Source organism: Aspergillus sclerotioniger (assembly GCF_003184525.1).
Source record: "Aspergillus sclerotioniger CBS 115572 chromosome Unknown BO94scaffold_12, whole genome shotgun sequence".
In the NCBI taxonomy this organism is placed as follows: Eukaryota; Fungi; Ascomycota; class Eurotiomycetes; order Eurotiales; family Aspergillaceae; genus Aspergillus; species Aspergillus sclerotioniger.
In genome coordinates, this window is record NW_020291002.1 from 219,559 (window position 1) to 240,942 (window position 21,384).

The 21,384-nt window shown below is 40.5% G+C and overlaps 4 protein-coding genes across 4 annotated transcripts; 3 read left to right on the forward strand and 1 right to left on the reverse strand.

Annotated features, from left to right (window-relative positions):
- The first annotated feature begins 13,806 nt into the window (after positions 1 to 13,806).
- On the forward strand, positions 13,807 to 16,566 carry BO94DRAFT_534538 (ankyrin repeat protein). Its single transcript, XM_025611574.1, has one exon. It carries the CDS (start codon positions 13,987 to 13,989, stop codon positions 16,489 to 16,491), a length of 2,505 nt encoding a protein of 834 aa, XP_025468004.1. The 5' UTR covers positions 13,807 to 13,986; the 3' UTR covers positions 16,492 to 16,566.
- Positions 16,567 to 16,693: 127 nt separating this feature from the next.
- Positions 16,694 to 17,214, forward strand: BO94DRAFT_545744 (uncharacterized protein; the record flags this gene model as incomplete). Its single annotated transcript, XM_025613255.1, has 2 exons — positions 16,694 to 16,913; positions 16,946 to 17,214. The coding sequence occupies 2 exons, from the start codon at positions 16,694 to 16,696 to the stop codon at positions 17,212 to 17,214; spliced, it is 489 nt and encodes a 162-aa protein (XP_025468005.1).
- On the forward strand, positions 17,155 to 19,158 carry BO94DRAFT_46608 (putative pyridine nucleotide-disulfide oxidoreductase). The gene has a single exon (XM_025608147.1). The coding sequence runs from the start codon at positions 17,364 to 17,366 to the stop codon at positions 19,035 to 19,037; it is 1,674 nt and encodes a 557-aa protein (XP_025468006.1). The 5' UTR covers positions 17,155 to 17,363; the 3' UTR covers positions 19,038 to 19,158.
- A 6-nt stretch (positions 19,159 to 19,164) lies between these two features.
- Positions 19,165 to 21,030, reverse strand: BO94DRAFT_556084 (putative general amidase; the record flags this gene model as incomplete). Its single annotated transcript, XM_025613840.1, has 3 exons — positions 19,165 to 19,328; positions 19,391 to 20,675; positions 20,737 to 21,030. The coding sequence occupies 3 exons, from the start codon at positions 21,028 to 21,030 to the stop codon at positions 19,165 to 19,167; spliced, it is 1,743 nt and encodes a 580-aa protein (XP_025468007.1).
- Positions 21,031 to 21,384: the final 354 nt, after the last annotated feature.

Consider the following 21,384-nt stretch of genomic DNA (forward strand, 5'->3'; position numbering starts at 1 on the left):
ATGCTATCTATATAATACTACTCTTCAAGCTTATAAAGAAGTTAAAGAAATATTAGTAGAAAGAACCACAGCAGAGCGTGTTTAAAGATATTAAGCAGCAACTTATTATATTACTAGTACTTATATAACATGATCCAGAGAAAGAAACCATTATTAAAACCAATGTATCAGACTATGCTGTTGGTATACGTATGACACAACTTAGAGAAGACAGAAAGCCAAGACTGATTATATTTTACTTAAGAAAGTTGGTTTAAGTGGAACTTAATTACGACATTCATAATAAGGAATTACTAGCTATAGTAGTAGTATTTAAGCAGTAAAGGATCTATCTTGAAAAAGCAAAGTATACTATTATTATAAAGACAGACCATAAGAACTTGACTTACTTTATAATAATCAAAGAATTGACCAGAAGATAGGCACAATAGGTTAAGATTTTATCATAATATAACTTTAGAATTATATATTGCAAAGAAGTAGAAAATGGATATATAGATATATTAAGCCGCAGGCTAGACTATAAACTAAGTAAGAAAGCTATCAAACCGGCCATCCTGAAGAGAAATATGGATGGATTGATCAGCTATAACAAGGCTAATCTAGCAGTAATGTTAGAAATAGGTAATAATCTAACTAAATGATTGATTAACAGTATAAAAAATAATAAAATATTCTAAGAGATGAGTAAAAGCTTACCAGACAAGATTACTATTAATAAAAATAGACTAGCCTATTTTTATAGATTAATCTTTATACTAACTGTAATAAGGACAGAGATTGTGGCTAGATATTATGATAGACCACTTAAGGATTATTCAAGAGTAAAAAAGATAACTAAACTAATTATAAGGAATTACTATATCCTGAACCTTAGATAGAAAATATATGATTATATTAGATAATATAAGACTTATATTAGAAATAAGCCTGCAAGATACTAACCTTATAAATAAATACAAGTACAGAAGGCGCCACAGTGGTTATAAGAATAGATAATAATTAACTTTATTAATCTATTACCGGAATTAGAAGAATTTGACATTATTATAATCATTACTGATTATCTTATTAAATACATCTATCTTATATTAAGTAAGATAATAATAATAGTAATACAGATAGTAGAACTGTTTCTAGAAAACATTGTTATATATTATAAGATACTAAAGTATATCATATCAAATTAAGATAAGTTATTTATCTTAAAGTTCTGGAGATTACTCGCAGATCTTATGAAAATTAAAGAATAAATAATAATAACTTATTATTCACAGATGAATGAGTAAATAGAAAAAGTTAATCAAGTAATTAAATAATATCTAAGACATTACGTAAACTATTAGTAAAATAATTAAATAAATCTATTATTAATAGCACAGTTCTCATACAATAATACTAATCACTTAATTATTAGAGTCTTACTGTTTTACACTAATTACAGTTACTACCTGAGGTTTCTGGAGATGTTATTAGAAAAGTAGTAAGTTACTGATATAGCTAAGAATATTATTATATTTATAGAAAACATATATTTACAATTATCTTAAGATATTGAGTTCATGAACTTGCACAGCAAGATATACTATAATCATAAATATGGGAGAGAACCTGACCTAAAAAGAAGAAAGAAAGTATTCCTACTCTATAGAAATATCAAGATAAAATAACCAAGTTAGAAGCTTGACCATCACAAGCTAGGACTATTTGTTATTAAGAATAAGAAGAGACCGGTCAACTATAAGTTGAGATTACTAAAATCAATGAACAGAATTCACCCAGTATTTTATATCTTATTATTAGAACCTGTATTAAAGAATGCTAAAATCGCAGAAAATATGGAGATTAATGATAACATGGAATAAGAATATAAAGTTAAAAAGATTCTAGATTATAAGAAGATTAGCAGTAGGTTAAAGTATCTAGTAAAATAGGTAGGATATGATATCTCAGAAAATATATGGAAACTTATCAAGAATTTGACAGGCTATTACCAGCTTGTAGAACAGTACTACTAGTAAGCAAGTTGAAGTTCGCCTAGAAAGAAGGAGAGCCAACAAGTTAGGACAAACTAAGATCAAGCTCAGACGCGGCGGCTAGTTTAATACCACCTGTGATAATACTAGCCTTAGCCTTAGATATTACAGCTTACTAATTATACAGTCTTGCTTGCGCCTTATACTTTTTTTATTCTTACTTCTTAAACTCTTCTAGCTCCTTGATTTTCTTTATATCACAGGCTATGAAATTACTAGCTTGTTTTTATAATAACTGTTTTTGTTTCTATAATCAAAGAAGTTTTGCCAGGATGACTTCTTTCTCTTCTTTAATGGAATTTTGAGCCTTGACCAAACACTTCCACTCAGTGTTAGAGAAGGAAGGATCAGGCATTTTATAATAAATACTGTTCATTTTAACACACTCGCTATAGTGATCAGAATTTTCGGATTTGATGCAAACCTTATAAAGACGAATACAGTGCTTGTAAGGGAAAACCATAAGGAAACCTTCATTCTTAATCTATTAATAAAGGCTCTTCTTATAAACAGAAGAACTAGATAACATGGTCAATGATTTGAATAAAGTCTTGGGAAATGATACCAGATACTCACCTCAGGAGGGAGGCACTGCAAATTTATGTTCCTTGGGGATAAGAAACCTTGAAAGAGGGGGAGTGGTGTTACGGACCCCTGCTAGCTGAATGAACTAGTAAGGCAGACTTGTCAGGCAGAAGGCTACGTCCGGAAGGCGAGGACTCTTATCAAGTAAAATCCTGATCTGAGTAACCTATAAACCGGGACGGTTACACAACACGTGACCACGACGGACATGTCACCGACACGCTATAACATGGCAGTGCTATGACAGGACATGGCAGCGCTATGACAGGACATATCAGCGATATGATATATCATGGCGATGCCATGACGAAGGATAGAATATAAGGACACTCTTTCATGTACTTAGCTAGTTCTGTTCTTCGTGCTCAATAATACTGTCTTTAAGTAACCATATGTTTTGATAAAGCTTAATAATAATACTCGTCTATACTTACTTACAGATAGCTGCACAGCACTATCTAGCCTTACTTCTCTTCTCTTATTTAGATCAAGTTATCTTTAGATAGTCAACAACCTGACTACCTTGATTCAGTTCACAGGTACGCATCGGAACGGGAGCTAAGCTAACAGGAACAGGGAGAAGCGATCCTAGGGTTTGACATAGTACTGTTAGCTTATCTATAATGACCTATTATCTTAACTGATTATAATATATCCTGTTCTCTAATAATTATCTATACTGGATAGTATATAGCTTCTTATTATCTAATATCTGTATTACAGGTTCTATCTAAACTTTATACTAAATAATGATAATATTATAGGCTTCTCTGTCTTAATCTTTATACATAGTTCTTAACTACTTCTAAGACTGTTACTGTTTCTGCTGGCAGTCTTTTAATTAATAATCTACTTTATTACAGCTAAAGCATAAACAGTCCTTTTTATATTATTTAAGTTTCTCCTTAAATATTTTGTTCTGTTGAGTCTGATGCTGTACTGTATCTAGCTTTATTAGTTTTAGTCTGTGGGGATCTTTATATTCTAAACTTCTAGATTATACTGTCCTTCTGTTATTGACTCGGTAACCTGGTTAGTTATTTTATCGAGATATAGACCTGCTAGTCTATCAGTTCTTTCTTTGTTTTATATTATATTTATATAACTTATTATTAATCTTGACTACTGCTGTAATTATCTGTAACAATATGTTCAGTTATTTTTACTAGATGAATTGCTCTTAAATCTCTATCTTGAGCCCTTTCTCAAATCATGTGATATAGGTATTGTTATCCTAGTCTAGATAATTAATAACTTATAAAAACTCAGAAGTATATTTAAATGCTGATTTAGTCTGCCTAAGTTACTATAACTTTTACTTAATATTATATGCTATATTAATATCCCTAAATATCTATTCAAGATATTGCTTGAACCTGGCATAACTGGTGAAGAGTTATTTAGTATTATTATTCTAAGTATTTACTGACTTTTCTTAATACTCGTAGATATATAGCTTAAACTAATTAAATATTGTTTTAATCAGGTAGGTAGATGTAAAAAGGATTTTATCAATCTTATTTCTGAGCTTTTCTCTGTTTATGTCAAGATACAAGTCTAACTGGGTCAAGAAAGCCCTGAGCTTTACTTGATTGCCATTAAACGGTTCCGGTGGTTAGACCTTAACAGATTTAATTACTAAGCAACCTTTGAGTAACTAGTTCTGTTACTCTAAGACAGTGATGCTCTCTTGTAACTGACTAACCATACCCATCAGTTCTTGCATTGTCGGGCCCTGCTGCGGGGTTCGTGACGAATTCAAAGTAGTTGACATGATGAATGGTTGTTACTGATAATACTTATACTGACTGGTGCTCAATATGTTAAACCCTTGGATCGCTTCCCTGTTCCTGTTAGCTTAGCTTCACTGGTATATATATCTTTGAACTAGATCAAGATAGTGTCAGACTAATGACTATCTAAGGATAACTAGTCTTGAACAAGAGAAGAGAAGTAAGGCCAGATAGTGCCGCGCAATTATCTATAAGTGAGTTGTCAAACCCTAGGATCGCTTCTCCCTGTTCCTGTTAGCTTAGCTCCCGTTCCGATACGTACCTTGTGAACTGAATCAAAGATAGTCAGGTTGTTGACTATCTAAAGATGACTTGATCTGAACAAGAGAAGAAAAGTAAGGCCAGATAGTGCCGTGCAGCTATCCGTAAGTAAGTGCAGACAAGTGTTGTCGCTAAGCTCTACCAAAACGTAGGTTACTTAAAGACAGTGTTATTGAGCATAAAGAACAGAACTAGCTAAGTACATGAAAGAGTGTCCTTATATCCTATCCTCCGTATACCATTTCATATACTATTTAGGATAGATCAAGGGTTGATCTAATCACATTTCTAGATTCTATATACCATATTGTATACCCTCAATGGTAAATCTGATGGTAGATAGTCACGTAACACAGCATTACCTCAGGTATTACCCTAACCAGGATCTTACTTAATAAGAGTTACTGGCTGCCCGAGTCCTTCCTGGTTGTTACCTTTCTGCCTGACGAGTCCGCTTCTGCTAGTAACCTGGCTAGCAGGGGTCTGTAACATCACTCTCCCTCCTTCAAGGTTTCTTATCCTCAAGAAACATAAAGATACATGTCCCTCCTGTGTCAGTTAAGTTTTCTCAATTTCTCTTTTTCCTATGATAGTCCATTATATCTTATTATTGCACTAATCACGATCAGGTAAAGAAGCGTATCCATCAGTCCAACAAGATTTATGATAACAGTTTCATTACTGAAAGTTCCTGCAAACATTGTTTCCTGAGAGGTATTTCTTATATCATGAATTTAAAAAGCCAAAATTATGCTGCCTGTACTTATCATAGCTAAAAATATGAAAAATAATTTCACAGTGATAGGGAGTAGAATGATTTAAAACATAATTAATCAGATATGTAAAACAAACTCGCTGAGGCCCTTGCTAAACAGGCCTGTATTACTGCCAAAGTGGCTTACTTATTCAAGCAACAGCAGTTTCTAAAAGATCATGGCGAGCGGATGTTGGATCACAACTTAACTGTATTGGAGCGGCTGGATGAGGAGGATCCTCCAAGTGCTGAGGATCTCCAAAAGCTAGAGCATCTAGCTAACAAACACAACACCGCTCAACTTACCGCTGCGTCAGATACTCCTAGTCTGACTTAGTTAGTTGGTTTCCCTTCTTTCTGGGCAAACTTCGACCTGTCTGTCAATGGTACTGCTTCACAAACTGGTAACAGCCTGTCAAATTCTTAATAAGTTTCCACATGTTTTTTGAGATATCATATCCTACCCATTTTACCAGATACTGCAATCTGTTACTGATCTTCTTGTGGCCTAGGATCTTTTTAACTTTATATTCTTCTTCTGTATTATTATCAATCTCCATATTTTCTATGATTCTAGCATTCTTTGATACAGGTTCCAACAATAAGATATGAAATACTGGATAAATTCTGTTCATCGATTTTAGCAACCTTAACTTGTAGTTAACCAGTCCTTTCTTGTCTTCAATAATAAATAATCCTAGCTTGTGATAGTCAAGTTTCTGACTTAGTTATTTCATCTTAATGTTTCTGCGGAATAGAAACATCTTCTCTCTCTTTTTAAAGTCAGGTTCCCTCCTATGTTTATGATCATAGTATATCTTACTGTACAAGTTCATAAACTCAATGTCTCAGAATAACTATAAATACATGTTTTCTATAAATATAACAATATTCTTAGCTATATTAGTAACTTATTACCTCCCCAATAGCGTTTCCAGAAACCTCGGGTAATATCCGTAATTAGTATAAAACAGTGATACTCTAATGATTAAATAACTAATATTATTGTATAAGAACTATACTATTAATAATAGATTTATCTAATTATCTTACTGGTAGTTCATATAGTGCCTCAAATATTATTTAATTATCTAATTAACCTTTTTTATTTGTCCATTTATCTGCGGGTGATAAGCCATTATCATTTATTTTTCTATTCTTATAAGATCTGTAAGTGATCTCCAGAACTTCAAGATAAATAATTTATCTTAATCTAATATGATGTACTTTAGCATCCTATGGTGTGTAACAATATTTTTTAAAAACAGTTCTACTATCTGTATTACTATTATTATTATCTTACTTAATATAAGATAGATATATTTAGTAAAGTGATTAGTAATGACTATAATAATGTTAAATCCTTTTAATTTCAGTAGTAGATTAACAAAGTTAATTATTATCTATTTTTATAGCTATTATAGTACCTTCTGTACTTACATTTATCCATAAGATTAATATCTTGTAGGCTTATCCCTAATACAAGTCTTATATTATCTAATATAATCATGTACTTTCTGTCTGAGGTTCGGAATGTAATAATTCCTCATGATTAGTTCAGTTATCTTTTCCACTCTTAAATAATCCTTAAGCAGTTTATTATAATGTCTAGTCACAATCTCTATCCTTATCGCGGTTAGTATAAAGATTAATCTATGAAAGTATACTAGTCTATCTTTATTAATAATGATCTTATCTAGTAAGCTCTTACTCATTTCTTAGAATATTTTATCATTTTTTATACCTTCAGCTAATCACTTAATTAGATTATTACTTATTTCTAACATTACTGCTAGATTAGTCTTATTATAGATAATCAATCCATCTGTATTCTGCTTCAGGATGGCTGGTTCGATAGTCTTTTTATTTAATTTATAGTCTAGTCTACAGCTTAGCATATCTACATATTCATTCTCTGCTTTCTTACAGTATATGATTCTGAAGTCATATTATAACAGAATCTTAGCTTATCGTGTCTGTCTTCTGGTTAACTCTTTAATTATCATGAAATAAGTCAAGTTTTTATAGTCTATCTTTATAATAATAATATACTTTACTTCTTCAAGATAGATCCTCCACTGCTTAAACATTATTACTATAGCCAGCAATTCCTTATTGTGAATATCATAGTTAAATTCTGCTTGAACCAACTTTCTTAAGTAAAATATAATCAGTCTCAGCTTTCTATCTTTTTTAGATTGCATCATACACATACCAACAGCATAGTCTGATATATTGATTTTAATGGTTATTTCTTTCTCTAGATCATGCTGTATAAGTACTAATAATATGATAAGTTACTGCTTAATACCTTCAAACATGCTCTGCTATGGTTCTTTCTACTGGTACTTCTTCAACTTCTTTATAAACTTGAAGAATGGCATTATATAGATGGCGTATCCATCCACAAATCATTAATAGTAGTTAATTAATCTAATAAACTGCTATAGTTCTTTCAGATTCCTAGATTAAGATTAATCCTGTATAGCTTGTATCTTAGCTTGCTCAGTATAGATTTTCTTTATAGATATCCAATATCCCAGAAACTCTATCTTCTGTATATAAAATTCACACTTCTTCAGTTTATATTATAACTAATATAGATATAATTTATATAGAACTAATCTTATATATCTTATATATTCTTTCTTAATTTTTAAAAAGATTAATATATTATCTAAATAAGTAATTATAAACCTATCAAGATATTCTCCAAGAACCTTATTAATATATCACTAAAATGACGCTAATATATTGGTAAGCCTAAATAACATAATTAAATACTTAAAGTATCCATAATTTATTCTGAATACAGTCTTCTATTCTTTATCTTCTATAATATATATATAATAATATACATCCGTGATATCAAGTTTAGTAAACCACTTTATTTCTTGTATTTTATCTTGGATTTCCAAAATCAAAGATAACGGGTGTTAATCCTTAATCATAATAATATTCAGTGGCTGATAATTTACGCATAATTATAAATTATTATCCTTTTTTAATATAAATAGGACTTTATGTTTTACTGGTGACTTTGAAAGCCTAATATTATCTTTAACCAGCTAATTATCAATATATTCTTATAATATCTACAATTTCTTTTTAAATATTAGATAAATCTTTCTATATACCAGTGACTTTCCTTCCTCTATAGAAATAATATGGTCATACTTTCTGTGCTGAGATAATTCAGGTTACTCTAGCTACTTAAACAAGTCTTTAAATCTTTTATACTGTGGTGGAATCTGTGCGTTACTTTTAACCACAGCTAGAAGTTCCTATAAATCTTCTAGTCCCTAGACAGTTATCTTGATCTCTGTATTAGAGCTGTTAATACTATACTTACAGTACTCTTTTATTATTATCAATACCTATCTTAATAATTCCATGAGTCAATCTTTCTGTGATGGCTTGATTACTGTTATTATTTATATAACTATACTTAAGATATTATTTTTCTTTAAATTACCTCCGATGCCTGGCGCGTTAAGCTTTTATAGCGATCTCAACCTCCCCTTATTAGATTGTTTAATCCTTGCTTTAGCTCTATGCTGAGTAACAGGCCATATAGATCTAGACTCTATATCTGGTCCTTGCTGGTGTCATCTTAGATAATTATAATTTATGAATTAAAGATTCTCAGTCTTTTAATCAATCTGTAAATTATGATTCCTGAGCCATAGAATCCTTAACATAATATCATACTATTTTAAAGATATCATGTTAAAGTCTATATACTTATAGTGATCCTTTACAGTTATAGATACCAGTCTTAACTTGACTATTAATATAAGAATTTCCAAATTTTCTTTATTTAGTTCTGTAATCAGTTCAGGTTTTTCTTTTTATTATCTAAGTATCCTAAGTTGTTATATAAATCCAGGGTGTATGAAGTTCCCGATTATTTTAAAATCTATCAGTATTTAGGCTGATTAATCTAATATAACTGCTTAAATCTTCAGATACAGTCCTGATTTAGTAGCTACTAACTACTGTTTTAGCTAGTTAGGTTTTAACTACTGTGAATGTCTTCTTAAAAATCTCAAGCCTTCTATCTTTACTATATAATATATTATATACTAATCATCAAAACATGCTAGTTAATATATTAATCTGTGATAAGAGTATCTCTGGTACTCTTTATACATGCATTTAAAGATATTATATAGACAGTGGCTTACCTTAGCCCTAACTACTTTCAGTATTTTAGATTAGTAATTAATAATATACTTTTAATTATAGTGTATTAAGCATATATTCATATAATATATAAGCTAAGAAAGTTTATCATATCTTTAATAATCTCTACTTTCTTTAAAATAAACGCACAGACATGATTTATCATATCAAGATTTTATTTCTGTAATATTTATCTTCTGATTAACTTCTAATAGTTAATAATAATAATCTGTATTATCTCATCCATATGTTAAACAAACTTCTGGATAATAAGAGCATCTTTATAGATATTATTTTTAAGTCTTATTTTATGATTCTCAATATTTTAAATCTTAATGTGAGCAATGCTGTATAATTATCTTAAGCTCTGGACAGAATTATGCTGGATTCTTCAAGATCTTCTTCAAGATACAGTCTAATTAATAAGCAATATTTTCTTAATTATTCTTTTAGTTCTCCTTATCCTCATCTCACTATGATAGACAGAGTTTACTAATTTCTGATAGAGATTTTTTAGGAATATCAGATATCTTATTAAGTCTTTTCTTACTGGATTCAAGATCTTTAAATAATATACTATACTCTTTATCCAACGGTTTATTTTTATTCTAAACTATACTAGAATAATCATTCCTCAGAACTAGCTTATAATTATTATTATTAACTTCTGTGATCTAAACTAATAATACAGATAATTATTAATCTTTTTATTAACTAGATAGTACTGTTAACTTATCTAGAATGGCCTGTTATCTTAACTAATCACGGTGCATCCTATCCTCTAATAGCTAACCATGCTGAATAGTATATAACTTCTTGTTATCTGGTATCCATATTACAGAATCTGTCTAAATCTTGTGCTGAATGGTGGTAATATTATAGGCTTCTCTACCTTAATCTTGGTATATAGTCCTCAATTGCTTCTGAGGCTGTTATTGTTTCTGATTATAGTTCTTTAACTGGTGACCTGCTTTGCCGCAGCTGAAGCATAAACAGTCTCATTTATATTGTTCAAGTTTCTTCTTAGATACTCAAGTCTCTTGAGTCTGATGCTGTGCTACATCTAGCTCCATAGGCTTCAGCCTATAGGGATCTTTGTATCCCAAGCTTCTAGGTTGTACCGACCTTCCGTTGTTAGCTCAGTAATCTAGCTAGTTATTATATTAAGGTATAGACCCGCTGGTCTACCAACCCTCTTATTATTTTATATTAAAGTTATACAGCTTATTATCAATCTTTACTACTGCTTTAATCATCTTGACCAAGATGTCTGGTTGTTCTTATCAAATAATCTTTTCTTAGATCTCCATCTTGAGTCCTTCTTCAAATTGTAAGATGTAAGTATTATCATCCTAGTCTAGATAATTAATAACTTGCTAAAACTCTGAAACATATGTAGATACCAATCCTATCTGCTTAAGTCATTATAACTTTTACTCAGTATTTTATACTGTATTAATATCTCCAAATATTTATTTAAGATACTGTTTAAATCTGATATAACTAGTAAAAAGTCATTTTGTATCATCATCCTGATTACTTACTAACTTTTCTTATTACTTGTAAATATATGGTTTAAATTAATCAAATACCGCTCCAGTAAGATAAGTAAACATGAAAAAGATCTTGTTCTCTTTATTCTTAAGCTTTTTCTTGTTTATGTTGAGGTACAAGTCTAACTGGGTCAAGAAAGCCCTGAGCTTTGCTTATTTGCTGTTGAATGGCTCGGGTAGTCAGACCTTAACAGATTTGATTAATAAGCAATCTTTGAATAACTGGTTCTTTTGTTCTAAGGCTGTGATGCTTTCTTGTAGCTAATCAACCATGTCCATCAGTTTCTTAGTTATCAGGCCCTGCTGCTGAGGCGCTCGCGATATGTTCAATATAGTTAATATGATGACTAGTTATTACTGGATAACACTCGTACTAACTGGTGCTTAATATATTAAACCCTAGGATTACTTCTCCCTGTTTCTGTTAACTTAGCTCCTGTTCTGATATGTATCTTGTAAACTAAATCAAAGATAGTCAGGTTATTAACTATCTAAAGGTGACTTGATCTGAATAAGAGAAGAGAAGTAAGGCCAGATAATGCCGTGCAGCTATCCGTAAGTAAGTGCGGACGAGTGTTGTCACTAAGCTCTACCAAAACATAGGTTACTTAAAGACAGTGTTATTGAGTATGAAGAACAGAACTAGCTAAGTACATAAAAGAGTGTCCTTATATCCTATTCTCTGTATACTATTTCGTATACCATTCAGAGTAGATTAAGGGTCAATCTAATCACATTCCTAGATTCCGTATACCATATTGTATACTCTTGATGGTAGATCTGATGGTAGATAGTCACATAACACAGTGTTGCCTCGGGTGTTACCCCAACCGGGATCTTACTCAATAAGAGTTGCTGGCTGCCCGAGTCCTTCCTGGTCGTTACCTTTCTGCCTGACGAGTCCGCTTCTGCTAGTAACCTGGCTAGCAGGGGTCTGTAACATGAGTATGGATGAGTATTATCACTAAGCTTTCCAAATATATGGTTACTTAAAGACAGTGTTATTAAGCATAAAGAATAGAACTAGTTAAGTATATGAAAAAGTGTCCTTATATATCCTATTCTCTATATGGCATCATTATAATATGTTATACCACTGATATGTTATCTCATATTACTGTTATGTCCTGTCATAGCGCTGATATATTGTAGCTTGTCAGTGACATGTTCATTGTGGTCACGTGCTGTGTAACTGTTCCGGGTATTGGTTACTCAGATCAGGATTTTACTTGATAAGAGTTCGTGTCTGTCTGGACGTGGCCTTCTGCCTGACGAGTCCGCCTCACTAGTTGTTCAGCTAGCAGGGGTCCGTAACAAGTTAGTCTCTGTTTTAAATAATCTAGATATTCTGGATATTCAATATCTTGTAAACACTCCTGCCTTTACTACCCCTGTAGGTAAGTTATAGAGAAATCTTAATAGATTAATTAGAAATATTTTAAATCAGTGGAAAAAGAAATGAAATAAAAAAATATAAATTACTAACTTATTAAGTAGAGCTTACCTGACTAGCCAGAATTTAATAATAAGAATAATAATCAATTATATTATTATATAGCAGGTCCCAGCTATTCTTAGTATGTTTATTATTCTACTAGTGGTTGCTAAGAGATATTATATAATAAGATAAGATATTTATATTCTATATTTATATATTAGGTGTAAGATTGTGTTAAGAGTAATATTTTAAGACTTTATATTATTATTTTTGTAAAATAGAATAAGATATACACATTCAATCTCTTTGGTTTAACCTATCTGCTAATAATAACTGGCTAGATACTTATTAAACTGGATATCTGTGTTGTCGAGTCATATGTAAGCAGCGCCGGAGGCGCTGCCATACTACTTGTCAGCTTTGTACCACTAGCGCCTGGCCATTTCGGCCCAGCAAAATTCTTGTCTTCTGCAACTCAACTCATCTCAAGTCCCCAAATCTCGGGGGATATGGAGATGTAGATAGCAGGAACCCTTAGGGCCTGTCGTCTCTATCAATGTCTAGGTCACGATCTAGTATCACGAGCGACGGACACGATCGCCTGGAACCGCGACTGCTGCGGGCAGCGGAAAGCGACCATGTCGAGGCTCTGCGGCACGTCGTCGAGTTGGCCCGCGAGAATGGCCAATTCAGCGACAATTTCCTGCGCGTCGGCCTCATGCGCAGTTGTGAGCGTGGGTCGGTCGCAGCAACCCAATTTCTCCTGGCCTTGGGCGCAAAGACCGACGTCGCAAATAATCGTCCCTCACCGCTACTACGCGCCGTGGAGCGTAACCACGTCCGCATCGCGCAACTTCTGCTGGATTATGGAGCTTCGCCGGAGATAGCGGACAAGAAGGGTCGGACGGCCTTGATGACAGCAGCATGGAAAAACCACTGGCATGTGCTTCAACTGCTCATTGCGCGCGGGGCAGATGTCAACGCGAAGGACCAGAAGAAGAGGAACGTTTTGCACAATTTGGCCGCGGATAAGCAGTGTGACTGGGGCGAGGATGTTGTCGAGCTGTTGCTGCGTACCAGCTGCAAGATTGACGGGGTTTCTGGCCAGGATGAATTGGGTCGTACCCCTTTGCACTGGGCCTGTGCGACGGGCAAATTTCGCTTCGCGGAGCTGCTTCTGGCCCGACCGGAGGGACCCATTGCGGATGTGAACGCAGTCGACATCAGAAACAAGACATCGCTCCATATTGCTGTAGCCCATGGTCGCGAGGACATCGTTCAACTCTTGCTCCGACATAATGCAGATGTCAATTCAAGGAGTGACGGAGGCTGGACGCCACTCCACAACGCGTGTGACAAAGGGGCCGAGTTGATTGCGCGTATGCTCTTGCGGGCTGGGGCTCAGGTCAACAGTCAGCTGTTGAACGGTGTTACATCACTGCATTTGGCTGCGCAGGCGGGTCATAAGGAGGTTGTCGAATGCTTGATAGAACATAAAGACCTGAAAAGGAGGATCCGCGACAACTTTGGCAGCACACCGTTCCTGCGAGCAGCTCAGTTCAAGTGCAAGGACATTGTATCGCTTCTCGCCCCGTTCAACAACGTTGATGCGCTTACGCCAGAAGCGAAGGGCGCGTGTGAAGCGTTTGAGGCCACCGTGGTCGACTTTGGGAATTTCCACAATGAGAACCGAGTGAAGAAGACGTCGGTTTACAACCTTCTGTATGGTCGAGATTCCGAGAATCCGCGGAAGCAAGCCTTCAACACCCTCCCAGCCGATAGTCGGGCGACCGAATTTCGCTGGATTCACCTACCTGCAAACAACCTAACCTGGGTTGAAGCCCTGCTGACCAAATCCTTCATCGAGGAGGGGGCGCACGACGTAGAGAGCTTCAAAGGGCTTGAAAGATCGTTCCGATACCAACACCGTGGGCAAAGGACCCATTCGCACTTTATGCGACCGTTGTGCCAGAGTACCCCTCGCGCAGCACGAATCCATGAGGATAGTTCGGAGGAAAAAGAGGTGGCTTCTCCCCAGATCCTTCTTAATGGTCAATCCATCGAGACTCCGAAGTCACCAGGAGATGGAAGCAACCAGAGGGGTCGGAAACAGAAACCACAAGGCAGCAAAGGCGATCGGCCAGACACCAGTGCGCACGACGATGGCATGAATGGACCTCCTGGAAAGAAGGGAAAGAACGCAGCCAAGCGCGGAAAGATCGGGGCATTGGCGAAGCCTGAGCCGAGGAACCAGTCCCTTGCTGCTCGGGAGAAGCATCGGCCACTGCTCTCCTTGGGCAAAGATCAGGCGAACACGTCCTGTAACGTGTGCATGTTTATGCCCTACTTGCATTTTGAAACAGATGAAAAAAGGAAACAGATGCAGGAAGCGATTAAACGGGCTGAGACGCGGAGCCTGGGCCGTCCGGGCCTCACGCGGACAGCCACGAGAGACGAGCTTCTCATCAGCGCCCACCTCGCGTCGTCGATGTCTTCGCTGCATATCAGACGAACGTTAGACCAGTTTTTCTATCCAAACATTGATACGCAGACTCGAGACCAGGACCAGGTCGTCTTCCGCTACCAGACGAAAGGACAAGGGCGCGAACGTTTTTGGGCCGAGCCCAAGATCTTCATGGTCGATCAGCTCTGGATGTGGATCATTGGAACAAACCTGATTGTAACCGGGTTCCCCCAGCGATGGGACCAGCCCAAAAATGATCCCCTCAATGTTTTAGATGGCATCATTGAAGATATCAATTCTAAGACCAGGGAGCCGGTGCGGTCCGTTTACGACCTGGCCATCCTCATTACCGCGCGCTGCTCTGGCATCTTCGACCGGCACCGCATGGGAGATGAAGAGTACCAGTTTTTGGACATGTTTGAGGCCTCTATCGGTGTGGCCACAGACCGTGAGACAGTGCTCTTCAATCGATTCAACCGGGCGTCCGCGCAGGCATCCGACTGGCTCAAAAACCGCCGCAAGCTTAACCGCTTTGCCAGGAATCCATCCACCAAGGATGACACAGCAGAGAACAGCATTGAGCGGATTCTAAAGGAGGAGGAAGAGGATGAGCAGCCCCTCTTCGTGGATAATCTGCTCGATATCGGCCAGGAAACCGAGCTCCTTTCCGAGGCAAAGGATATCCGCGACGAGCTCAACATGATCCGTACAGTCTTGCAGCATCAGCAAAACGTCCTTCTGGATTTCCAAGAGGCCATCTGCGAGATTTACTTCGGACAGCAGCGCTCGCAGTACGAAGTCAAGAAGCGGTTCAAAGAGCAGCAACGTACGATCGACATGCATCTGAAGGATATCGACCGGATGGACAAGCAGGCGGAGCGGATCTATTCTTCCATCACCGATTTGCTGGACCTCAAGCAGAAGCACGCCAACGCGTTTGAGGCGCGGTTCGCCCGCGACCAAGCTGCCGGGACGACGCGCCAGGGCAAGATCATGATGGTTTTTACCATCGTCACGATCGTCTTCCTCCCATTATCTTTCATCACGTCTGTCTTTGCCATTAATCTGGCCGATTTCCAAGGGCCAGACGGGTCTGAACTACTGCATCTGCCGTACGTGGCGAAGTACACGTTTGGCATCGGGTTTGCCATCTCCATTCCACTGATTTTGGTTGCTTTGTCTGTTGATGATATCGGAGATGGGTGTCAGGAGGGCATGCGACGAATACGCCGGTGGATGACACGGAAGAGGGCAAATGAGCCCACTGGCGTGCAGGGAAGTCCGAGGCCGACAGCATTCGAGACCGAGAAGATACTCAGTGCCAGGCGATCTCGGAAAAGCCTGGACACGGATTTTGCAGGCAGTCTGCTGCCTGTGTCGACACGAGGGACGGTGATGTCCCGGCGAGATGACTTTTATTGATGATGATGATCAAAATGACTGATGATTATGACATGTAAGGTATATAGGATGTATGGCAAGATAGACAAATTGTTGGGCTGATCATGCCACACGACTGATTGACGTAATTGTTGGATAGCGTACTTTGCTTGCTCCTATATTAACCCCGTTAGCCCTGCAGTACCATAGATGTTGATCCTTCTCCATCCGCCGCGTCAATCACATGACGATGCCCTTATCTTCCTCCATCTCTCTCTGCTCCCTCTCCGCTCCACCTCATCCATCACCAACTCCCATCTCTTTTCATCCCACAGGCACGCCCACATGCTCCCTTCGTCTCCATGACATTGCATGTGCCTACTCAGTTCCGATGCTTCCCCTCGGGATAGCGGCATACATCACGATCGGAAACCCCGGGGCGAACTATTCACCAGCCAGACTCGGTTTGTTACGAAGCCAACTCGAAAGTGACAAGACCGAGCCGATTCTCCACCTCCCTCAGCGGACGAACACTATGCTTCCGACCAGATATCTTTCATGTGCCTGTCGGGCAAACCCGGACGCATCAACACCATGACTGCGCATGTGGATCTTCCAGCTTTGTACCAGGGGATTTGCGACGAAGTGAGACAAGGTCAATGGAAAGGGGAATATCCCGAGGAATCGAGTCTCACCTACCTCACCTTCCTCGGAACCTTATCGCAGACTTCCGGTTCCGGCCTATCCATCCTCGCCGAGAAATGATATCATGATGTGCTCAGCACCTGCCCTGAGTCCGAGTATGCATCGCATCACATATCTAAATCTCCGGTTCTGGAGGCCAATTCTATCCCAGAGAAAAAGCTCCAGCTACACTGACCGAGCCCCCGCCAAATCACACCATCCATGGCACAATGAGACTCCCTCCAGCCACCACCCTCGCTCGCAAGCGCCCATCTTCTCTTTTCGCTTCAACCACGAAGGTTATCACCACCAGCAGACCCCTCGCAACTCAGATCAACCACTCGACTGCTTTCCACGAAGACCATGACAAAGAACGAGTCGTCATCCTTGGCTCTGGCTGGGGTGGCTACAACCTATCCCGCCAGCTCTCCCCGGACAAATACAATCCCATCATCATCTCCCCGCGCTCATACTTCGTCTTCACTCCTCTCCTCACAGACGCCGCCGGCGGCTCCCTCGATTTCTCCCACATCGTTGAGCCCATCCGCGATCGCTCCTCGAAAGTCGATTTCATCCAAGCCGCAGCGCGGTCCGTCAACTTCGCCGAGAAAACCATCACCTGCGAAGCCACGGTCGTGAAAAGCGGCGTGACCGAGACGCCCCGATCCAGCGAGGACGAAGAATTCCAATCCCACTCAACCCAATCCAGCGCTGCCCAACGGCCTTGGGAAACCGGTCAAACCTTCACCATCCCCTACAACAAACTTGTCATCGCCGTCGGCACAGTCTCCAAAACCTTCAACACGCCCGGCGTTCGCGAGAATGCTTTTTTCTTCAAAGACATTGGCGATGCGCGCAAAGTCCGCCGTCGAATAAGAGAATGCTTCGAACTCGCCGTCTTACCCACCACCTCTCCTGAACTCCGAAACCATCTCCTCCACTTCGCCATCGTCGGCGCCGGTCCAACAGGGACCGAGCTCGCCGCTTCCTTACGAGACTTCATCACCAAGGATCTCATCGACCTCTACCCAGCCCTAAAAGGCATCCCACGAATCAGTCTCTACGACATCGCCCCAAAAGTCCTGTCCATGTTCGACGAAAAACTCTCCAAATACGCAATGGACACCATGCGCAAAGAAGGCATCGATATCAAAACCGCCCACCACGTCAAGAGTCTCCGATGGGGCGAACCCGGCGCCAGTCCCCCCTACGAAATGGACCCCAAACGCTGCCTCACCCTCTCCACAGAAGAAGAAGGCGAAGTTGGCGTCGGAATGTGTGTCTGGGCTACTGGCAACGCAATGAACAAGTTTATCCGTGACTCCCTCACAACCCTCGACACTTTACCCACAAACTCTGTCCTTCTCAACAATCCCCAAGGGAACCCACCCCCAACCCCACCCTCCAATACCACCTGGCACGTCAAAAAACACCCTAAAACCGGCGCCCTTCTCGTTGACGGACACCTCCGCGTCCAACTCCAAACCGAGCCTGAGTCCACCTCCAACAACACCACCGCAACCCTCCGCGACGTCTTCGCCCTAGGCGACAACGCGATGCCCGAAACCGGGGCCCCGCCAGCAACCGCACAGGCTACATTCCAAGAAGCGAAATGGCTCGCTGCGAGATTGAATAAAGGGGACTTTGGCAGTGCGCCTCCATTCTCGTTTTTAAATCTAGGCACGCTCGCCTATATCGGGGATGCGAAGGCGTTGATGCAGATCCCCCATCAGGGGGGGAGCAAGGGATCGGGATATCTGCCTGAGGGATTGACGGGGCGGATGGCGTGGGTGGTGTGGAACTCGGCGTATTTGACCATGAGTATCAGTTGGAGGAATAAGTTGAGGGTTGGGTTTAGGTGGATGTTGAATCGGATGTTTGGGAGGGATGTTTCGAGGTATTGAATTTTTGATTCGTGGCGTATGGATTTAGATATGTGGTATCTTTATAATAGACAGATAGATGATGGTGGCTATGTTATGGGTGTGTATATGCACAGCAGCTACAGTAGTTACTGGGAAGGGGGAGGGGCTATAGCTTGGCTGTCTCGGTTTGCTTGGTTGACTCGGATCGGATCGCCTTGTCGATGATCTGCATCGCCCGGTAGAGATCATAATCGTGCTGCTTGGGTGTGATGACCTGCACGCTCAGCGGCGAGTCCAGGTACACACGTCTGTCGACGGTGGTCTCGGTCCCTGATTCTTCAAGTCAGCTTCACATATCTCAACAAGACTCTGATCTAGATGAATGCACATACACAGCCTGCGGTTCGCCTCATCCCATCTCCCCTTTACAGGGATCGTCATCTCCCTCCCAAGCTCGAGATCATCTTCTCGGACCGTCCGCACGGGCACTACCCCGGCCGGATAATCCAACAGCACCCACGACGAGGTATACCCGATGGCATTGTACCGGTCCATTTCAGGGACTGGGTGCGGTGCCACGGGATGGATGATCGCGTCAATTCGTCGTATCCTATCATCATCAGCGGCATTGAGCGTCCACATACGCAACATCTCTCTCTCCAGCCGCGCCCGTTGCATTTGCAATTCCCCCAATTCGGACACCGTGATCTCCTTTCTCCGTCCCATCCGGCCCTTCAACCAGGGTGTAAGCGGTTCACCCGTTTTCTCAAGCAGATCCATCATGTGCCCGCCCCCGTCAATCCCCATCAATTTGTTCGCAAGGCCTTGGCACTTCGTAAGAGCCGGCGGCACGGGAACCTCCACGATTTCTACGTCTGAGGTACAGCGCAGGATTCGCGACACTTCATCCAAGACTTTGGTGATAGGAGGAAGAGGTTCCACGATTCCATCGGAGCGGAGGACACCGATTCTCAATTTCGGGGTTGATAAGGGTGGTGATGGTCCCCATGTACCAGGAATGCAATCTTCTCCGAATAATTCCGCCCGGGGCACGATCTCCCCCATCACGAATCCTATGTCCTCCACTGACCGAGCCAGTGGCCCTGCAACGGGTTGCAGCCCGATCCGTCCTTTGGCAGGGATATGTCCTGCGTCCTGCTGTCCGCCGTACGGTAGACGGCCTTGGCTGGGCTTGAAGCCGTAGAGACCCGTGCACATTGGGGGAATGCGCACGCTGCCGCCGATGTCGGTGCCGAAGCCAATCATGGAGCCGCGGAGGGCGAGGAGGGCGGCTTCGCCGCCGGTGCTGCCGCCGACGGTGAGACGGTGGTTGAGGGGGTTGAGGGTGCGGCCGAAGAGGTGGTTACAGGTGTCGAGAGTGCCGACGGTTTGCGGGACATTGGTTTTGGTGATGATAATGGCGCCGAGGGACTGGAGGAGAGTCACGAGGGAGGCATCTTGTGTGGCCGGGCAGAAGGCCAGAGCGGCGAGGCCACTGGTGGAGTCGGTGTGGGCGATGTGGAAGGTGTCCTTGATGGAGATGGGAAGGCCGTGGAGAAGGCCAATGGGACGGGAGGTGGATTGGAGGTGGGTGTCAAGGGCGCGGGCGCGATCGAGCGCTTGAGTGAAGAGTGGTTCAGTGAGACAACGGGTGAGTTGATGAGCGATTGCGGCGCGCTGGGGGGAAGGAATGGGATTAGTGGTTGAGTAGGGTGGAAGGGGTCGATGAGGAAGAGACCTTGCAGAATGCGCGGGTGACTTCCTCGGAGGTGAGATGTTGGGAGTGGATTTCAGCGAGGAGTGCGCGGACGTTGTAGTCTTCGGTGATGTGGAATTCATGGGAAGTGAGCAGGCCACAGGTTCGGGGAATGGCAGTGACGTTGATGCTCTTGTAGGCGGAGGTCTGAGTGATGGACTCGGCGGGCGAGAGCATCCCCGCGGGGATCTGCGAGGCGTCCAGACGCCATTCGGAGGGGATGAGAGACTCCAGGTGCTGTTGCTTGCGGGCTGCAATGGATTGGTAGTCGGACATGATGATTCTGGAGTTTGAGGAGTTTGAGGTGAAGTGGAGGAGAGATGAAGGGGAGAGGGGAAGAGGGGGAGGTGATACCAGGGGAATGCGGAGAAGAACTCCGGCCCGCAACCGAGGTTAAATCGTCTCCTCTGCCCGCACCAATGCAGATGTGCATCTGGAGGATTGGATTGGTAATCTTTTATGTAAGATCCAAGTGATGACTACGGCGGACGATTAGCCGCCATAAGGAAAAAACGTGTTTTTGTGTTTTGACCTTTGACCGCCTTGATCACCGCCTGCCAATCTTCCACTGCCTTTCATTCTGAATCTACGCAGGTTGAATCTACGCAGGCAGGTCCAATCTACGCAGGT